This window comes from Macaca nemestrina, chromosome 3, assembly GCF_043159975.1.
Source record: "Macaca nemestrina isolate mMacNem1 chromosome 3, mMacNem.hap1, whole genome shotgun sequence".
NCBI lineage: Eukaryota > Metazoa > Chordata > Mammalia > Primates > Cercopithecidae > Macaca > Macaca nemestrina.
In genome coordinates, this window is record NC_092127.1 from 130,965,518 (window position 1) to 130,988,033 (window position 22,516).

Sequence of the window (22,516 nt, forward strand, 5' to 3'; positions counted from 1 at the left end):
CCAAATGCCCATAGTAAAAAAAGCTAACAAAAATTTTATGTCACCATATATAGAAACTATCAATAAAAGTATGTCAACAAATGAATTTGTGTTTTAGGAAGGTCCCACCCAGAAAAACAATTATTGCCAAACCCTTAGTATTTTCACTTGCTTAGTCACGGAGGCAGTGCCTAGCTGAGATTAGCCCTCTGTTGTAAATCCTTGCCTTTATTTTGGGATGAGTGCCAATCAGTTACTGTTGGGAAAACCACTGGATGACTAACTTCAGATGTGCTTACATTAGAGACTAATACACCTTGAAATGTCACATCTTTAACTTGAATTTTTTCATCTGAATTCTAGCTATTATTTGGAATGGAAATAATGACAAATAAATTTGAGATTAGTCAAAATATGAACCTAATAGAGAACTTCATATCACACAGAAGGGGACCTCCTTACCATTAACTTGAACTGATGAGGCATTTATTGGCAAGGCTCTTAAATTCCTCATCTTCTGATTTAAGAAGTTTTGAATTTTCTTCTCTCTTACTGCCCTTTGCTCAGTAGAGGGGAACTGGAACACCATAATGACATCTGCTTTCACACCATCTTCCTCTGGACTATGCCACACAAAAGAAAGGTACATTTTCAAAGAATACACCTAGAATTGTCCTTCAGCGTTTCCTGTATCTTCCTCCCTTGAATGATCCCTCACTTGCTGAGAGTGTCAAGTGCTGATTGTCTCATGTCATTCTGACCCAAGGTCATTTAATATGTTCCCTCTTCTAGCTTTCATTATGTTTTCAGTGCATTTCCCCCAATTAATTTGAAGGATTGTTACAGAAGCTAGGAATGACAGACGTAAAAAATCATCATCAAAATTATAAGCTTTGAGAGTGTAGAAGAAGCCTTCGTGTTTTCTTAGGCTAATCAACTGTGTATTTGATACCTGAATCACTTCTACAGGGTCCATGACAAATGGCCCTCTAATGACAGTGCAATAATTAAAAAGATAGTAAGTTTAATTTTCTAAAGAGGCTTGTTTCTCTTTGGTCAGCTCTGAGTTCATCGTTTTGAGTTGAAATATGTCTCCCTATATCTCCCATTCCATAAGGCCTAGGTCCACCAGTTGGAACAAACATAAAATAATTTCCTCCTCTAGCCCAAATATTTGAAGACAACAATATTGTGGTCCCTGAGTCTTCTCCAAATTAAACATGCCCAATTTCTTGAACTTTTATAATATAAACAGATTCAAGTTCTGTTACCTGAGGAACTAAACTTTTAAATACTCTTAAAATAGGAAAACCAATTACAGTTAAAAGAAAAACCCTGGCCGGGCGCGGTGGCTCAAGCCTGTAATCCCAGCACTTTGGGAGGCCGAGACGGGCGGATCACGAGGTCAGGAGATCGAGACCATCCTGGCTAACACGGTGAAACCCCGTCTCTACTAAAAAATACAAAAAAAACTAGCCGGGCGAGGTGGCGGGTGCCTGTAGTCCCAGCTACTCGGGAGGCTGAGACAGGAGAATGGCGTGAACCCGGGAGGCGGAGCTTGCAGTGAGCCGAGATCTGGCCATTGCACTCCAGCCTGGGTGACACAGCAAGACTCCGTCTCAAAAAAAAAAAAAAAAAAAAAAAAAAAAAAAAAAAAAAAAAAAAAGAAAAACCCTGAAACTAATATATTGATCTGTTATCTCTCCTATTGTTTTTAAACAAACAAACAAACAACAAAAAAAACTGCGAAAAACACTAGAGGCCCATCTCCCTGAATCTTTTTTTGGCTAAAAGGAAATTCTGAGACAATTTATGTAATTTTGTTCATTTAGGCTCTGGAAATATAAAGATCTAAATAACTAGAATTTTATATCAAATTGACAAACAGATGACTAATTTTACTTCTTAAATCTGAGGAATTAACATTTTTACCAAGTATTATATAGTGATGATGGCTACCATCCAAAGGACTTCACGAGAGTATGATAATGTTGCTACAATAATATGGTAAATGAGAATTTGAAAACAGAAAACATGAAATCTAGAAAGTTTTAGTATTTATATGCTTTTTCTCTCCTAAGTATTGTAGAAATTACCCAATTTATGTTATAAAATCCTTATGGAAGTCACTACTCAGTAAAGACATAGAGAACTTTGGAGTACACCTGCCAACAAAGCATTATTAGTCTATTGGTAAGAAAGTGATAATTATTTTCTTCAAATAAATCAAAATCTGAATATATTATTTTTCTTTATCTTTAAGAAATATGAGTCATACAGGTTCATGCATTTATGTATATGACATGTATGTTCTACTATGTAATTTTTCAAAATAACACAATTGAAACTTCTGAGCAATATCTACAACTGATATGAGTCTTCCCCCTCCACCACAACAAAGAGAAAATTTATTACAACAGGAATATATTTTTGTTTAGGCATGCCTCATGTCGTTAGTTTTCATTAATTTGTGATCCCATTTTGTAGCCAAGTTTGCCTGCTTAACATGTTTGAAATAATATAGTTGTCAAAAGAATACAACTTGGTGCATGCAATGACAAGCTGCTGGGTTTTCCCCAGGTCACGGGTTCTGGTAAGTTCCAGGCCTCACAATAAGTTGATGGGGTTTGATTCCTGGTTCTGTCACTTTGGGAAACTGTCAGTTGGGGAACTTTGAACATATTTCTTACCCTCCCTGAATCTTAGTCTTTTTGTTGACAAAATGGTGGTCAGCCTTATACTCAAAGACTGCTTTAAAGACAATGTTTATGAAAAATTGTAGCCAAAAGCCTAGTCCATAGAGACATACAATACATGAGGGTCCCTGTCTCCTTTGTTCCTTTTCCCTCCAGTCTTGTGATTCCACTTTTGCCCAACCATACATACGTCAGTCTGACTACTTGGTTCTTGATATAGTTCTTCTTCCAGGCTGAATCTATAAATATCTCATCCACCTGTTATATAACAAGAGGGAAGCTACGTGTTAGTAATATCTTTTATAATAAGAATATGTCTTTGATTAATGTTAAAGCAATGGAAAATTTTTTAACAGAACTAATATCATTATTTAAATTGGTGGATCTTAGCCTTCACAGTGCAACAGAATCATTTGCTGAATTAAAAAAAAATGTGGCCGGGCGCAGTGGCTCACGCCTGTAATCCCAGCACTTTGGGAGGCCAAGGCGGGCGGATCATGAGGGCAGGAGATCGAGACCATCCTGGCTAATACGGTGAAACCCCGTCTCTACTAAAAATACAAAAAATTAGCCGGGCGTTGTGGTACGCGCCTGTAGTCCCAGCTACTTGGAGGCTGAGGCAGGAGAATGGCGTGAACCTGGGAGGCGGAGCGTGCAGTGAGCCAAGATGGCGCCACTGCACTCCAGCCTGGGCGACAAAGCGAGACTCCGTCTCAAAAAAAAAAGAAAAAAAAGAAAAAAAAAAATTTATGGATGCCAGAGACCCTCTCCAATAATTTTGATTTTGATTGGTCTAGAGGGGACGTAGGCACTCATATTTTTAAAAAAACCTACCCAAGTAATTCTACTGTGCTAGAGCAGGTTTCTGGAGTAGAAGGTATCTTGCTAAAACACGATAGAAGGAGTAGCAGAGAGATACAGAGCAGAGATGGGATATTCAGGGAGGCTTTGAGTGGTGACAAAGAAAACCCTGCCTCAGTCCTGGATTTGAGCCTATGCTACTGCTCACAAACTGGGCAACCTTGGCAAAGTTACTGAATCAATTTGAGCCTCAGTTTTCGAACCTGTAAAACAAAGATATTGGTCTGCTACTCATAAGGCTATGAAGGTTAAACACATATAAAATGCTGGGTAAGATTTGATAGTTAATTGCTGATGGTCCTCTAGCCTCCATCCTGGCATTATAGGTCTTAGCTCTGCAGGTCTTCACTTATAACAGGTAAGGAGGAGGCATTAGGGATTTAGGAGAGAGCCAAACTTTAAAAATTGTTGTTGATTGTGGACCCTAGGGTAAATCAGGGAGGAAAAAAGGATTAGGTGGTATTCCAGTATTAGCTCAAATTTGTTACTCAGTTTATGTCACCAAAGTCGGAGAAGCAAAACCACTGCTTTTAGTTCATATGCCTGGCTTTAATCTACTGCCACAGTATTGTGATGCTGTGGTCTATCACACCTGGCATTTGGCTTGCAGTATCCCCTAGCACTCACTTCGTAGAAATAGTGTCATCTCAATGTGGGATGGGGAACTACAGTTCATGTTGGACAGAGGAACCAAATGTGCACACAAAATATCCTAAATTCTCAAGGAATGAGAAGAAAAACCAACTGTCATGACTGAAACACACACACACACACACACACAAATATAGGGAAAACTGTTTCAGGGATCAAGAAACAAGTTATAACTTCCTTAGCACACTCAGGAATTCATAAATACTTCATCAGGAACTGAATTATTTGATTTCTTCTTTAACTCTTATTCCGTAAAATAAGAAATATTTTCATTCCTATTAGAAATCTGTGACTCAGAGGCAGTATGTGAATTTCCCTGGCATCATGCAGATACTAGTAAGCTGGGACTGAAACCCAGGTCTTCTATCTTTAGGGTGCTCCTCTTCCCACTCAATCACACAACCACCCTGTTAAATGTGATGTAAATTTTACTTCAGTTTCTTTCATAGAACACATAGTAATAAGTTATCAAATAATTTATTAGCCTAAAGTATAAAACTTGTAGAGATATAGATTTGGTAATAGCCTTAAACTTAAGATCAAAGATAGCATTTAGAAAATAAATTGCTAGTATCCAAAATATGTCTTTATTGGTACTTAAAGAAAGAAAGCCTAAATGGGCTGAGGTGGTGTGGGGCTTATATGCTAGAAACAAAATTCTTTTGGAAGACATGTTTTTGAAAGGGTGACTTTGTTATAATAATTTCTCTCTCATCACCCACAGCCAGCTCTACTACTCAGTATGGAGGCAGAGGAGTCCCCCCTCTACAAAAAAAAAGGCAAACAAAATGGAACAGGGAGAAAAGTGATACAATTTAGAAGGAAGAAAAGTAAATAGCAGTTGGGTATTTAAAGAAGTTTGTTTTGTAATTACCCTCTGAATAAGTTCAATCACAATTGATTCCTGGCCATTTGTAACTTGTTGGTGAAGGCATTGGATTAAGTTTTTGACTCTGGATAACATCATCAATCTGGCAAGGTGCCTGCTATGAATATCTAAACCAAGCATCAATTTTATCTTTGAATGGTTAGGTTGTCTGGGAAGATAGGAGCTGAAAAAATAACATAAGAAGAATCTAGGCAGAAGAAAGTTTGGTGATCACAATAATAAAAAGGATTCTTCTTTATAAAATTCTAGGACCCTCTCTCTAGAAAAGTCTCATTTACCAGATCTGAGGAGGGCTTGGAATCTTTAGGTGATACAGGTAGTGTGAGGACAACGCCTTGAGAAATGGGGTAGAGGGACTGGTAAAAAGAATTCTTATAAAATGAATTTACAACAGGAGGAAAATCAGAAAAAACATGAACATAAGTTTTATTGTTGAATGGAGCTTATGTATAAACTAGCTTTCTAAAGACCTGGAAATTGTTTCCATGGCAGATGATGGCTTTCATTATTAGAAGCATTCTTTACGCCAACGTTCTGGCATTCCAAGTTCCCAGAAGTTTCAGAGAAACTTATACATTTAAAGCTGTGTGCCAGCTTGTTATAAATCTATATCTATGCAACCTAATAGCATTAGCAGTTTGTAAATCTATCCTACCTCCTTCTTTAGGGCATTTCTAGAATTTTGTACTTGGAGTTTGTCTCCTAGCATTGAACAGAAGACCCTCTTTCAGGGTAGTATCTCTTTCTGCTTGATGATTTTGACATGCTAGAAATTACACTGAGATTAAGTTCCAAGAGGGCAATTGAAGATTAGTTGGGTGTTTAATGAAAGAGTGAGGGAGAGGCTGTCAACTCAAACAAACAGACTCGCCCAGCCATTCAGCTCTCATTCCTGAATTAACTCTGTTTATACATGTTGCCTGCTTTTCTCTGCAGATGCTTCCTGGCTGGCTCCCCTTACAGCAGTCTATGTATTCACTTAGGGAGTGTTTTGTGGCTAACACTGCAAACCGCAGGTACATATGTCACCAAAGACTGGCATATGGAATGTAAATGAAATATAAAAGCTGTTTTTTCCAACATAACACCAGGTGAGCTCCTTAGCATTAAAGAAACCAAAACTATGCTGTGAAAAAAACTTTACATCCTATTGCTTTCTCCTAATTATAACATGAGTAATATGCAAAGGATATTATGTAAGAGGGCTTTTAAAAAACACTTTTCGCCTTAAATAAAGCTTCACTGAAGTTTCATTGCCACAAGGATTGAACTCAAGGTAGAAATAGAGAATTTGAGCTTTGGAGCCTCTGTTCACAATGTCAGACATTCAAGGTCCTCTCCCTCTGTGACAAACCTGCCCGGCCCCATCTTCAACACCACCAGTTCTTTCAGGCGTGGCCCTCATTTTCCTGCATACTCGCCCCTCTCAGGCTGTTCCTTTGGTCTGTAGCAACCTTCTCATTCTGCAAGTTCTATGTTCCTGAATCACAACTATCCTTCAAGGTCAATCTCAGATAATACCTTCTTTGGGGATATTCATTAATCTCAAACTAATCTGTCTTCCTTCTGTCTCAATTTTTCTAATTCCTCTTACACCTTCTATTCTTTAATGTAGACATTCATTATATATTTATGCAATATATTCACTATATATTTATTCAAATATATAGTCTCTTTTGTTAAATGGCAAACCCTTTATGCATAGAGCTGGCAATTTATCTTTTCATACTCTAGAAAATAGCATAGTGATTTGCATGTGTTGGTTTGAAGTATATTTTTGTTGAATAAACAAATGAATAAAAAGGTGAGAATTTATTTATCAGAAAGTTTTGCATTTACCAGGAAAATTTTACAAGACTTTTTAAAGTGTTTGCTTTACATCAGGTTGAGATCAATGCTCCTAGAAAAAAAAGAAAATTGCACATGAATTATTGGAAGGGATTTTTTTCCCTGTTTGTGGACATTTTCAGGTAATTGATTATTTGTGGAAGGCTCCTCCTTGGTAAGACTGTAATAATTATAATAGTAGGAATCACTGTTGTCTGCCATATATGCACCAAGCACAGACGTCATTGTGTTTGAACTCATTTGCTTTCAAATCAACCCTCTAAGGTGAGTACTATGATTATCCACATTTCATAGAAGAGGAAGTGACTTGCCCAAGTTGACACAGCAGTGAGCCACAGAGCTCACTGAAACAAGGGCCATGTAGCTTCAGAGCCTGTTAATGCCTTCATAGTGCCTGCCTCAAGATGAGCATGCAGGTAGGTTCTCACTAAGACCTCCTACCCACTGATGGACAGCAAGCAGTTTGTAAGTGGATCAGAAACTGTTGCACCCCTCTCCAAAGGCAGCCTATTTTCTTTACTCCCCAAAAATAAGAACCATAACCTTGGTAGTTTTTACTGCAATCCTTTAAAATTTGTGTCATATCCATATAAAACTCCAGGTGTTTTTTTGATCCAAGAAGTCAGCTATGAACCATTCTCTCAGGCCTGGATAGAGGTTAGTCAACCAGAGCACTGAGTGATGTTCACAGAATTTTGAGGCTTATTAGCCTTCTTGGGGTCAGGTCTAACTGACCAGTGTCATACATGCTGTGTGGGTGTGGAGGATGCCATGAAACTGTGACTTTCAGATCACCCTAAACAAAGAGGTAATCAGATCATCAAATGGGATGTGATACTTTGTGATGCCATCAGTCATTTCTTTGATTGCACTGGTCCTTCTTCAATGTTTCTTTGTGGAATGTCAGAAGGAAATGGACAGACATCTGTGACTAATCACATGTAACAAGTAGCAATATATGAGATATCCATATCCCAAATTGGTTTACATTTCTGAAATTATGAGGCAAAATATTTATAGAATTTAAAAGTTTGCAATTTAGGATTTTAAAGAATAAAGTATTAACTTTCGGTGTACCACAAAAACCTAGATCTTTGAATTGCTTTTTTAAAAGAGGAAAATATCTCATTTGGATCTATTTAAAGCTGTACTAAAAATATTTAAAACCAGGATACCCAAAGCAAGGGAAGGTCATTATTTAGAAAGTTCATGTCCTCTCCAGATTTGTTGTCTTCTAAATCTCTCGATTTGATTCGTTTATGAGAGAGAATCATTTTTCTTAGCCTTTTATAGTGCCTAACATGACATCATGCTGTATTTGCTGAATGATGAATGATGAACTACATAGATCCTCCTGTGAAGACTATGCTGTATTTATAACTTTATCAGGAAATTTAGAAATAGTTCATATTACTTCTTTTCTCAAAAAACTTCCCTCAAAAAGCATACTCATTCACATCTTTCTTCCAACTGTAGATTGTTCACACTAGATATACATACCTACGTCAATATATCCATCAGTTTCCTTCATCTCTCTCTATTACAGTTCCTTCTACCTTTGCCTTCCTCACCAAAAACTGATACAGGGAAATGAGAACGAGAATATTTTTCTATAGTAAGTGTATCTAATGTATCTGTCAAGAAAAAGTGAGCTAGCACAGCATAGAGGATTTATAATCTTTATGGATTTAAAAAATTAAATGAGAGAAGAATTGATTTAGATTTTAATAATTTTCTCTTCTATCTTAGCTGAGTCCTTTCCTGACAGTAGAACAATTTAGTGGAAAGAGCACATGTATGGAGTTACCTAGATGACTTCAAATCTCCCCTCCATCATTTTCCAGCTATGGACCTTAATTTCAGAAGCTTGGTTCTCTTACCTGTAAAGAGGAGATAACAGTGCCTTCCTTGTGGTGTTACATCCATGTTGCTGCAAAGGACATGATTTCATTTTTTTTTATGGCTACATAGTATTCCATGGTGTGTGTGTGTGTGTATATATATATATAAAATATATGTATATAGATACCACAATTTGTTTGTCCAATCCATCACTAATGGGCATCTAGGTTGATTCCACATCTTTGATATTGTGAATACTGTGGTAATTAATGTGACAGTGCATCTGTCTTTTTGGGAGAAAAGTTTATTCTCCTTTGGGTATACACCCAGGAAGAGGATTGCTGGATTGAGTAGTAGTTCTATTTGGTACTTTGAGAAGTCTCCAAACTGCTTTCACAGTGGCTGAACCAATTTACATTTCCAACAGTATTGAAGCATTCTCTTTCTTCCACAGTCACATCAGCATCTGTTATTTTTTTACTCTTTAATAATAGCCATTCTAACTGGTATGAGATAGTATCTCACTGTAGTTTTGATTTGCATTACTCTGATGATTACTGACGTGGAGCAGTTGTTCATATGTTTCTTGACTGCTTTGTATGTCTTCTTTTGAGCAGCGTCTTTTCATGTTCTTTGCCTACTTTTTAATGGGGTTATTTGGTTTATTTTGCTTGATGAGTTGTTTAAGTTCTTTACAGATTTTGGACATTAGACCTTTTCAGATGCATGGTTTGCAAATATTTTCTCCCATTTTGTAGGCTGTGTGTTTACTCTGTTGATAGTTTCTTTTATTGTACAGAAGTTCTTTAGTTTAATTAGGTCCAACTTGTCAATTTTTGTTTTTGTTGAAATTGCTTTTGATGACTTAGTCATAAATCCTGTGCCAAGACTGATGTCTACAACATATTTCCTAGGTTTCCTTCTAGGGTTCTTACATTAATTGTTTGTGGTCTTACATTTAATTCTTTACTCCATCTTGAGTTAGCTTTTGTATGTGGTGATAGTTAGGGGTCCAATTTCATCCTTCTGCTTCTGACTAGCTAGCTATTCCAGTACCATTTATTAAATAGAAAGTTCTCTCTCCATTGCTTGTTTTTGTTAATTTTATCGAATATCAGATGGCTGTAGATGTGTGGCTTTATTTCTGGGTTCTCTATTCTGTTCCATTGGTTTATGTGTCTGTTTTTGTACCAGTACCATTCTGTTTTGATTACTGTAGCCTTAAATTATAGTTTGAAGTCAGGTAGTGTGATGCCTCTGGCTCTGTTCTTTTTAATTAGGAGTGCTTTGGTTATTGAGGTTTTTTTTTTGTTTTTTTGTTTTTTTTAGTACTGTATGAAGTTTACGAAAGCTTTTTCTAATTTTGTGTGGAAAATTATGTTGGTAGTTTTGTACGAATAGCATTGAATCTGTAGATTGCTCTGTGCAGTAGGGCCATTTTAACAATATTGATTCTTCCAGTCCATGAGCGTGGAGTGTTTTTCCATTCATTTGTGTCATCTCTGATTTCTTTCAACAATGTTTTGTAATTTTCCTTATAGAGATCTTTTACCTCCTTGGTTAAATGTATTCCTAGGTATTTCATGTGTGTGTGTATGGCTACTGTAAATGGGATTGTGTTCTTGATTTGGCTCTCAGCTTGGACATTATTGTTTAGAAATGCTACTGAATTTTCTACATTGATTTTGTATCTTGAAAATTTACTGAAGTTGTTTATCAGTTTTGGAATCTTTTTGTAAAGCCTTTAGGGTTTTCTAGGCATATAATCATATTGTCAGTAAAGAGAGATAATTTGGCTTCCTCTTTTCCTATTTGGATGTCTTTTACTTCTTTCTCTTGCCTGATTGCTCTTTCTAGAACTTCTAGTACTATGTTGAATAGCAGTAGTGAGAGTGAACATTCTTGTATTGTTCCTGTTCTTAAGGAGAGTGCCTCCAGCTTTTGCCCATTCAGTGTGATGATGGCTGTGGGTTTGTCAAAGATGGCATTTATTATTTTGAAGTATGTTTCTTTGATGCCTAGCCTGTTAAGGGTTTTTATTATGAAGGGATGTTTAATTTTATCTAAGCTTTTTCCACATCTATTGAGATGATTGTATGATTTTAATTTTTAATTTTTTAATTTTTTTTGAGATGGATTTTTGCGCTGTCACCCAGGCTGCAGTGCAATGGTGTGATCTCAGCTCACTGCAGCCTCTGCCTCTTGGGTTCAAGTGATTCTCCTGCCTCGGCCTTCCGAGTAGCTGGAATTACAGGCACCTGCCACCATGCCACCATGCCCGGCTAATTTTTGTATTTTTAGTACAGATGGGGTTTCACCATGTTGATCTCAAACTTCTGACCTCAGGTAATTTGCCCACCATAGTCTCCCAAAGTGTTGGGATTACAGATGTGAGCCACTGTGCCTGTATAATTGTATGGTTTTTGTTTTTAATTCGGTTTATGTGGTAAATCACATTTATTGATTTACATATGTTGAACCAGTCTTGCATCACAGAAATAAAGATTACTTGATTTTGGAAAATTCACTCTTTGATGTGCTGCTGGATTTGGTTTGCTGGTATTTGGTTGAGGATTTTTATATCTATGTTCATCAGGGATATTGGCCTGTAATTTTTCTTTTTTCATTGTGTCTTTGTCAGGTTTTGGCATCAGGGTAATGCTGACTTCATAGAATGATTTAGGAAGAAGACTCTTCTCAATTTTTTGGAATAACTTCATAGAATTGGTCCTAGCTATTTCTTGTATGTCTGGTAGAATTTGGCTGTAAATCCTTCTAGTTTGGGCCTTTTTTTCCTTTTGGTTGGTAGGTTTTTTAAATTATTGATTTAATTATGAACTCAATATTGGTCTGTTCAGGGTTTCAATTTCTTTCCTATTAAATCTTGGAAGATTGTGTTTTTCCAGGAATGTACCCATTTCCTCTAGATTTTCTAGTTTATCTACATAGAAGTGTTCATAATAGTCTCACATGATCTTTTGTATTTCTGTGGGATTGGTTGTAATATTACCTCTGTCATTTCTGATTGTGCTTATTTGTATCTTCTCTCTCTTTTTTTCTTTGTTAATCTAGCTAGCAGTCCAGACTGGTTTTGGCTGACTCACAGAGAACGCATAGTAAGGGTTTCGTGTCCTCAGCTTCACCTTTTAACATCAAATGGCTGAAAACTCCACCCTTGGATCATGCTAATGCCACCATTTTTTGAACATGCAAAACAGTAAGAGGCATAAAGCTCAATTGCACATGGTCATGTTTCTCCTTTCATAAGTATTTGTGACTTCCACTAGAACTTATTGAACATGTATACTTAGCCAGCTCATTCAGCATAAATTCCTGGCTTATCCTTCCCTCCCTCGAAGTGCATGCTCTCAGCTTCTGCTGGATGCCATGCTTCTCTGCCTGCAGGATGACCAGCCTACAGTAATCAGACATCAGTAATGTCTGATTAATGGACTCTTCTCTGAAGGATGATATGAGAGATGAGACATATCTGCTCCACTACCTCAGGGAACAGGGATGGATTATAGCAGTATCTAAATATGAACTCATTTTACTTTTGCATCTCAATTTGCATTCAAATCAGTAAAGCCCAAAGAGAGGAAGAACAGGACCTGCCACCTGTCTTCCTTGGTTGTCTAATTAGCACCCATGTAGGACAGAAAGAAGAATCTGGTTGTATTCATCGGGATTTAGCAACAATAAACAGGTGTGGCTCAGGATGAGGCATAAACTCTTCCCGTAATTCTTCTAAAGCTAACCTGGTGGGAGATGGGAGGAGAAAAACACCTGTCTTATTTAAACAGAGTTAAAATAATATAAAGCCTTTTCTGACCATGGGAATCTTTGTCCGGTTTTGAAGTTTTTCTGTACTTACTGTGCTCAACATATAATTTAGCCCTTAATTACATCATGTCATGATACTCAGTTCCATGTGTGTTACTCACATCTCTCCAAAAAGATTGGAAGCAGTTTGAGGAGACAGATCATGTTTCCTCTTCTGCAAGACCCAGGTGCCAAGAAATGCATGCAATGAGCTCAATAATCACATCACATGTTAGGAAAAGCCAAGATATTTTAGCTATTTATATTTAAAAACTGGCTCACTATATGAATTAAAAAACTGAATCTACCTAACCTCTCATCCAAAGGTGGATTCCACATGTACTGGAGACCTAATGTAAAAGATAAAACTATAAGGTTAATAAATAACATAGTAAAATATTTTTATGTCTTAGAAGGGAAGGAGGACTTCTTAAAGAAAAGCTTCAAAATACAATCATAAGGCAAAACAGTGAAAAAATGATTACCTCAGTTACAGATTTCTGTTTTGTAAAGAACAACATGGTCAATATTAGTAGAAGACAGAATGGATAAGTGCAGTGTCTACAACCAACACATTATCAATATCTAGAAAATGTAAAGAACTTTTGCAAAGCAATACAAATAAGGTAAAAAAGGAAGTCTAACAGAAAAATAGGCAAAGAATATGTACAGGCAATTTATAGAAATGAAAGTCCAAAAAGTTAGTAATTATACATAACAATGCACAAACTCATTAGTAATTAGAACATGCAAAGTAAATCACAGATAAAATACTACTTTATACTTATTAGTGTGGCAAATTCAGAAAGTCAAATAATTTGAAGTGCTGTGGACTGAATGTTTATGTTCCCCTGAAGTTTATATTTTGAGATCCTAACTCTCAAAGTGATGATAGAGGAGATGGGGCCTTTGGAGGATAGTTAGGTCATGAGGGTGGAGTTCTCATGAAAGACATTCGTGTCCTTACAAAAGAAAGTTCTCTTATGGCTTCTGCCATGAGGGACACAGCAAGGTGGTGTTCTATGAACCAGGAAGCAAGCCCTCACCAGACATCTGCTAGATCCTTGATCATCTTCATCTTGGAACCTTCAGCCTCCAGAACTATGAGAAATAAGTGTTCATTGTTTAAGATACCCAGCCTATGGGATTTTTTTGTTGTAGTAGCCTAAATATACTAAGATACTAAGTGTTGGTTAGATGTGGGGACATGAAATCCTCATGCATTGTAGATGGGAGTGCACACTGATTCAGCCATTTTGAAGAGCAAACCTGCGCCAAATGGTCAAATTAAGTATATGTGCATTCAATGACCTAGTAATTCTGCTTCCAGAAGTACTTGCATGGTCTATAAGGGGGTAAGTAGGAGTCTGTTTAGTGTGGCATTTCTTGGCATGACAGGCAGGTATAGTAGATACACACTATGAATTAGCAGTTAACAGCAATAAACTAAAGGTATATATAGTAACATAGATCTTTTTAAAAGTTCTCAGTAAAAAGAGGTGAAACAAAAGTGATTTATAACACAAAATGTAAGTTAAAAGCATGTGCATGCAAAACAGCAAAACATATTTTTGTAAGAATGAATACAAACAAAAGAATACCTCATGAAACAGAATGGTTGCCTGCAAGGGGGAGGGTAAGCGCTTATGCTATGGTGATAAAGGAGGATAAATAAATAATGCAGGTACCCATGATGATAATATGTCCTTATTTAACTTAGTCTTAGCCTTTGAAGGAACACATGCTTAGCTGAAACTTAAAAGTCCATTTTTAAATAGAGTTTCTGTTCATCATGCACTTCTGCATTTCTCTCACTTCTTTTAGAGCCTTTGCATTCTTGTCCATTTACTTCAGTGAAGACAGAATTGCTTAGTTAACTTACAACAACAACAGTAACCATAGTGTTGGCCATAAAACATCAATTAAACAAATTTCAAAAATTCCCAGTAAATTGTAACATTTTCCATCATTCAAATAATGTGTTTATCTTAACTAAGGCAAGTTAAGAGTTTTCTTTTTTTACATTGAGGAGGTTATGTGGAGTCACTTAGGACTGGAGGAGTAGAGGAGGTATTTGGGTGTATAGGTGCAGGCTCCAAGTTCATCCTAGCATAACTCAATAATTGATTGCAAATGCTCTTTTATAAGATGCCCTGCATGTGAAAGAATGAAGAATCTATATCAATCTGTAGACATTAACTATTGGTTGGGAAAGATGAAACCACAAAATTAAAAAATTGTGCATGATTTAATGTTAACTGAAAATAGAGATTATAAAGTCTATGATATTATTGTAAATATGATGCCATTAGGTATACTATGGACAAAGAGCAAATGATCACAGGAAGAAATGATAAATGATTTGAGAAAGAAAGTGTCTTAAAAATGGTTCTTTGACTAAAACAAACCAACACATTTGTCCCTTCTTTCTTTTTAAAATAACTCTCTGCTTCTGTGCTTCCTTGTCAGAAAAATTAATTTGAACCTAGTTATCGAGTAAGAGTTCATGGGCATTCTGAGTGGAATGATTATATAACTGAGTGTGCTTTTTTCTTTTTGGGAGCAGTCTTGCACTTTAGCTTTAACAAAATTATTAGCATTTGACTTGATTACTACAAAATAAGTCTGAGTTTTTGTCTTTATCAATACACTTACAAGATGAATGTAAATTCTGAAAATACTCAAAATCTTAAAATGCAGTCTTACAAAAAAGTGTGTGGACTTATAAAAACTAGTTTTGGTATGATTAGGCTTTTCTTCTGGGGAAACTTAGTGGAATTGGGGAAGAAATGGGCTAGGATATCTTGGCCTCAATTCTCTTACCTTTAAATAAGGTAGTTGAGTTAGAAAGAGGGGCTTATTAGAATCACCCATTTGTTAGACATGCAGATTCCCTTACTCTCCTCTCCCCACCTACCCATCTCATCAGACTCTGATTAAGCAGGTCTGGGATGCGGCCTAGCAATCTGCAAGATGATTCTAATGTGGGTGGTCTGAAAATCATGTTTTTAGAAATGGAGAAATGATCCACAAAATCCCTTCCACTTACATTATTCTGTGATAAAAAGAAGTTTACCTGACTCACCAAATTTTCGGTCGTCTCTCGTAAGTCCTTAAGTTGATATGTGTTGCTTTGTCCAAAATTGTTATTGATTTGTGGATCTAAAATTTTAAAGGAGCCATGATAGTACTCCATTTTTTGGTCTGTAATGGAAATGAAAAATAGGAAACTAAATGGTTTGGACAAAGATTTCAGAACCCAATTATAGTGGGGCCAATATAAAGTCTTGAATATGTCCCTGAGCTCCTTCATATTTGAATTTTGTTTTAAAAAATTAATGTTTTATATTATAATAGCTGCCATTTATTGAGTTTCTACAATATGCCAGACACAGTCCTGTGCAGTTTTCATGAATTAGCTCATTTAATCCTCACACCAGCTCTCTAAGATTGGTATCATCTTCATTTTACAGATAAGAAAAGTAAGGCACAGAGGCGTTAAGTAACTTGTTCTATAACTAGTAGGTGGCCTGTCCAAGCTTTAAATCCAGTCTAGCTGTAGAGCTTGAACATTTCATTGCTACATTGCTCCTTGCTGAGTTGAAATGTGTACCACCATACGCTCTAGTGGAAGTAGAGATAAGTGAATGTCCTTGTGAATTTTGATTTGTAACAAGACTGTCAGGCACACTAAGAAAAACTTGAAAAGAAAGTGTAGAGAGGAGCTGTCTTGAGATTGAAGACGAGACTAATGTGCAACAGGGATAAATCTATTAGGAAATATAAGAAAGGAAAGTAGTTGGGTAATTTGGTAATCTGAGGAGTAAGGCCCAGAGTGGGTAAGACAGCTACAGAGTTAAAGATAGAGAATGGAATAAACACAAGACAACCTAAATCCTTGAGAAGCCTGGCTCAGGGAAGAGGCAGTGGGTTTCCAGACTACAAATCAAGGAAAGAAACAGGGATATCAGGAAGGCGTATGTCTTAAGTGGGAAATCTCTGACCTTGTAATATCTTTTTGGACGTCCTGATTACTTATCCATGTAAGTCATACTGTTGTCAAACCTTACTCTCATTGGACTTTTATGCAACCACATAAACAGACCTGAGAATCTTTTGCCAACGGTATAAACTACAGCTGGAGTTGTCATATAAGGCCTAGGACTATGATCTTAAGCCCTTTAAGGCTCCAGATAGAGTCTTTGCTCCCCCATTTAGTCTGTGGAAGGTGACGACAGATAAGACCATTAAAGTGAGCAGCCTGAGTTATTTATCACATACATTCATGTGAGAGTGACATTGTAGAGATTTGTAAAAAAATATAAATGGCTTGTATTCTCAGAAAGAGACTCAATATGAAAAAAGAATCTTGAAACACATTATTTGTGTAATTACAAGTATATTTATTGATAAAAATATACTCCCTGAATATTTTTTTGGCAAGAGTAAATTTTTTTCTCTAAAAATAAATGATAATATTGTGTCATACTATAGGTTTTCAATCATTTTAAAATTCCTTATTTTATTAGACAAGTGCTTTTCTTTTGCCTTAGAAATGTTGGACAGAAAATGATGGTTCATGAGTAAAAGAGCCAATTTTAATAACTAATTTATCATACCTTTACATTTTAATATATAATAAGTGATGAGTTGTTTATTATAATTACTAGTAAGTTTCAGACGATTACAATTTTTGATCTTTTTGTGTAGATTCTCACACAAATCTAGATTGAGAGTTCTAAGGAAATTGGAAATCTGTCTACTTTGATTAAGCTGTATCCTGAGTATCCAGAAAAGTAGTCACATATAATAAGCATTTAGTACTTGCTTATTGATGAAATGACTGAAACAATTAAACATACTCTGTGGAAATTTGCAGGTAAATGTGCAATTTTTTAGATGAAATTACATTTACATATATGTAAATGAAGCTTTGCTGAAAAATAAAATCATATAGAGTGAAATCCTTAATTTTACTTACGAAATACTAGGAAGTGAACCAGGAGACCTATGGTCACTGCCACCACTGTCAGGGACAACACAATGAGAACGGCAATCATCCATGGCTTCAGATACCTTCTTTGGGTGCCAAATCCTACCGTCCTACAAAAAGGAAGGGCCCACTGGTTACTCTCAGATAGTAATGTTGCAGGTTTTCAGCTCTCCTTAGACAAGTTCAAGCTGCTGTAGCCTGCCTTTCCCTGCAAAAAGTTGTTGGTCTTTAATTTTGTTCAATGTCATCTTGGCCTGAGGAGATGTGTTTAAAAAAAAAAAATCAGGATCTGGGAATCCTAATGTTGCTCCTGGTTTCTATTCTACAGGCATTTGATGGCCTCTTTGTGGCAGTCAGGAATGGTTTCTCTTAGCAGCATGGTCCAAGGTGGCACATATGCTTGAAAAGGGACCATTCCGCCTTTCTACAGCACTTTATTATCTCTTTCATCTATCTATCACTTTAGAGTTTATGAAGTGATTTTAAATCTATATTATTTTTATCTTTTATCTTTTATTTTTAACTATTATGAAAATGTTCAGACATAAAAAATTACTAAGAATATTATAATTGAACACCCATATATATATATATATAACGTTATTACATCAATTGTTAACACTTTTGCCATATTTGGCTCATTTGTTTTTTTCTGCTGCTCTATTTTAATGGGAAATAAGACATCATGTCTTTTTACCAAATCATTATTATAAACAATTAGGATATGTCCAACATAACCATGATACTATTAACACTCCTAAAAAATTAATAATATATCTGCCATATCATCTAATGCCCAGTCCATCTTCAATTTCCCTCCATGGTTTCATTATAATTACAAATGGTTTGTAAAAGCCAGGACATAATCAAGGACCGTGTAGTGCACTTGGTTGTTATGCCTTTTTAATCTCTTTTAATCTAAAAGAGTCCTGCTTCTTTTTGAGTTTTTAATGACATTGACCGTTGAAGAGATCAAGCTAATCGTCCTTTAGAACATCTTACTTTCTGGGCTTGTCTGAATGCTTTCCTGTGGTATTATTTAACTTGTTCTTCTATATCCCTCATTTCCTATAAATTGGATTACCTTTAGATTTTCTTTAGATCTAAAGTCTCGATTAGATTTTGGTTAAATTCATTTGGCAAGAATACTTCAAAGGTGGTGCTGTGTATTTTATATTACATCACACCAGGAATAAAAATTTTTCCACAATTTTGGAGGAAAAAATAACTCTGCTGTTCTTCTGGCACCTATGACCAGCAACAGCACTTATCACATTGAATCAAATATTAGTTTGCGTGTATGTTCACTTACAGATAGCTTCTCAATGGGCTACATTAATCTTGTTCATCTTTTTACCACTAAGACCCAATAAGGCACCTGGTACAGAGTAGGAATCATATAAATCTGTGAGAGTCAGGCAGGAATGATACTAACATTACACAGGAAATAACAGAAGATGAGAGGGAGGATATCTGTTTAAGGGCCCAGGTCAACTAACTCCTGTGCTTGTTCTCTAAAACTTGCTAGCATAGTGAATTTTACTTATCCATTTTATCGGAGTTCATCTCTTTATGTGTATATATTGATAGTCTAAATTTTTTTGGAAAGAGAGGATATTTTTCATAGTTTCTTCACAGGATCGGTTGATTTATAAAAAGTTTTTCTTTTGACTACAAAACAGGGGTTTTTTTGGTTGTTTTTATGTGGTTTTTTTTGTTTGCTTGTTTGTTTTTTTGAGACAGAGTCTCGCTCTGTCACCCAGGCTGGAGTGCAGTGGTGCGATCTCGGCTCACTGCAAGCTCCGCCTCCCGGGTTCACGCCATTCTCCCGCCTCAGCCTCCCGAGTAGCTGGAACTACAGGTGCCCGCCACCACGCTCCGCTAATTTTTTGTATTTTTAGTACAGACGGGTTTTCACCGTGTTAGCCAGGATGGTCTCCATCTCCTGACCTCGTGATCCGCCCACCTCAACCTCCCAAAGTGCTGGGATTACAAGCGTGAGCCACCGCGCCCAGCCTTATGAAACTTTTTTTAATATATGAATGCCAGGATAAAAGGTAAAACTGTTTGGACCTAAAATAGTTAAGAAGATAATAGTTTGGCATAAGTAATAAAATTAATCAAGAATCCTAGTGGAATGTGAGAGAACTGAATTCTATTGAGTAAATATTGACCATGTGCGCACTGACTGATTAAAAATAATCTAGAGAACTGGCTGTGGAAAGGCAGCAGGTCCTCTGATAGACACGAGCTAACATGCTTGAATAGAACAACAAACAGAAGTCCCATGGGACGTGACATTATTTAACATCTTAAATGGCTTAAAACATATATTCATAAGTGAAGGAGAAGTTAAAGACTGTTTAGTGTAATTGAATTACTTTCCAAATGAGGAAAATGAAGTCCAGTGATGATTAAGTAATTTCTCCCGTATAATAGAACTACTAGTTATCTCAAACTCAGGTCTTCTAACTTCTAGGACACAAATTTATTCTCAGTGCCTCTCAATTGATTTCATTCAAATTATTGAATAAATTTATCATTTATGTATTAATCTATTCATTCAGTCATACATGTTCAATTTGTTCAACCCTTCATTTTCTCATAGAAGCTTATCAATATGCCTTCAAGTCATTTCAAAAGAAAAAAAGACCAAAGGAGAAAAGTTAAAACTCAAGGAAATTTATAAGCTTTCAATCCATTTTCCAATTAGAGTACGGTTCCTCTGAGTAAGATAAATGGAGAAAGTAGATGAAAGAATCACATTTCCCACCACCAAGACACACATAAAGTCACACTGATAGGAACTGAACCGTGGGATCAGAGCTGAAGAGTGGTTCAATACCCATTGACATACTGATCAAGTGTCATGGAAGTCATATCTTCAAATCCCACAGAAGGAGCTGTGAGCATCTGAGGGAAAATGGTGGCCAAGAGACTAGAGTGATAAGTTGTTAAAGAGTGTTTCTCCTTCTGAGGAAACATTTAGATAGTATAGCAGATGTGCGCTGCCAGATTACAAAAGCTGCAGAAGCCATAGGATAAAGCTGCAGCTAGGAAAGAGAGAGAAGATGGCCGAATAGGAACAGCTCCAGTCTCCAACTCCCAGCGCGAGCGACACAGAAGACCGGTGATTTCTGCATTTTCAACTGAGGTACTGGGTTCATCTCACTGGGGAGTGCCAGAGGATCCGTGCTGGTCAGCTGCTGCAGCCTGACCAGCAAGAGCTGAAGCAGGGCGAGGCATTGCCTCACCTGGGAAGTGCAAGGGGGAAGGGAATCCCTTTCCCTAGCCAGGGGAACTGAGACACACAACACCTGGAAAATTGGGTAACTCCCACCCCAATACTGCGCTTTAAGCAAACAGGCACACCAGGAGATCATATCCCACACCTGGCCGGGAGGGTCCCACACCCACGGAGCCTTCCTCATTGCTAGCACAGCAGTCTGCGATCTCGCGGCAAGGCAGCAGCGAGGCTGGGGGAGGGGCGCCCACCATTGCTGAGGCTTAAGTAGGTAAACAAAGCTGCTGGGAAGCTCGAACTAGGTGGAGCTCACAGCAGCTCAAGGAAACCTGCCTGTCTCTGTAGACTCCACCTCTGGGGACAGGGCAATAACAAACACAGCCGAAACCTCTGCAGACGCAAACGACTCTGTCTGACAGCTTTGAAGAGAGCAGTAGATCTCCCAACACGGAGGTTCAGATCTGAGAAGGGACAGACTCCCCGCTCAAGTGGGTCCCTGACCCCTGAGTAGCCTAACTGGGAGACATTCCCCACTAGGGGCAGTCTGACACCCCACACCTCACAGGGTGGAGTACACCCCTGAGAGGAAGCTTCCAAAGCAAGAATCAGACAGGTACACTCGCTGTTCAGAAATATTCTATCTTCTGCAACCTCTGCTGTGGGATACCCAGGCAAACAGGGTCTGGAGTGGACCTCAAGCAATCTCCAACAGACCTACAGCTGAGGGTCCTGACTGTTAGAAGGAAAACTATCAAACAGGAAGGACACCTACACCAAAACCCCATCAGTACATCACCATCATCAAAGACCAGAGGCAGATAAAAACACAAAGATGGGGAAAAAGCAGGGCAGAAAAGCTGGAAATTCCAAAAATAAGAGCGCATCTCCCCCAGCAAAGGAGCGCAGCTCATCGCCAGCAACGGATCAAAGCTGGACGGAGAATGACTTTGACGAGATGAGAGAAGAAGGCTTCAGTCCATCAAACTTCTCAGAGCTAAAGGAGGAATTACGTACCCAGCGCAAAGAAACTAAAAATCTTGAAAAAAAAGTGGAAGAATTGATGGCTAGAGTAATTAATGCAGAGAAGGTCATAAACGAAATGAAAGAGATGAAAACCATGACACGAGAAATACATGACAAATGCACAAGCTTCAGTAACCGACTCGATCAACTGGAAGAAAGAGTATCTGCGATTGAGGATCAAATGAATGAAATGAAGCGAGAAGAGATACCAAAAGAAAAAAGAAGAAAAAGAAATGAACAAAGCCTGCAAGAAGTATGGGATTATGTAAAAAGACCAAATCTACGTCTGATTGGGGTGTCTGAAAGTGAGGGGGAAAACGGAACCAAGTTGGAAAACACTCTTCAGGATATCATCCAGGAGAACTTCCCCAACCTAGTAGGGCAGGCCAACATTCAAATCCAGGAAATACAGAGAACGCCACAAAGATACTCCTCGAGAAGAGCAACTCCAAGACACATAATTGCCAGATTCACCAAAGTTGAAATGAAGGAAAAAATCTTAAGGGCAGCCAGAGAGAAAGGTCGGGTTACCCACAAAGGGAAGCCCATCAGACTAACAGCAGATCTCTCGGCAGAAACTCTCCAAGCCAGAAGAGAGTGGGGGCCAATATTCAACATTCTTAAAGAAAAGAATTTTCAACCCAGAATTTCATATCCAGCCAAACTAA

General features: G+C 37.4%; 1 protein-coding gene across 1 annotated transcript in view; it reads right to left on the bottom strand.

The window, feature by feature from the left end:
* Positions 1-22,516, bottom strand: part of LOC105463607 (transmembrane serine protease 11A) — a 68,830-nt gene that overhangs the window by 23,486 nt on the left and 22,828 nt on the right. The window contains exons 2-5 of the mRNA XM_071092665.1: positions 17,570-17,691; positions 15,674-15,792; positions 2,866-2,933; positions 442-602 (exon numbers count right to left, since the gene is read on the bottom strand). Coding sequence (XP_070948766.1) covers positions 442-602; positions 2,866-2,933; positions 15,674-15,792; positions 17,570-17,691 — 470 coding nt within the window. The remainder of the gene's footprint in view (positions 1-441; positions 603-2,865; positions 2,934-15,673; positions 15,793-17,569; positions 17,692-22,516) is intronic.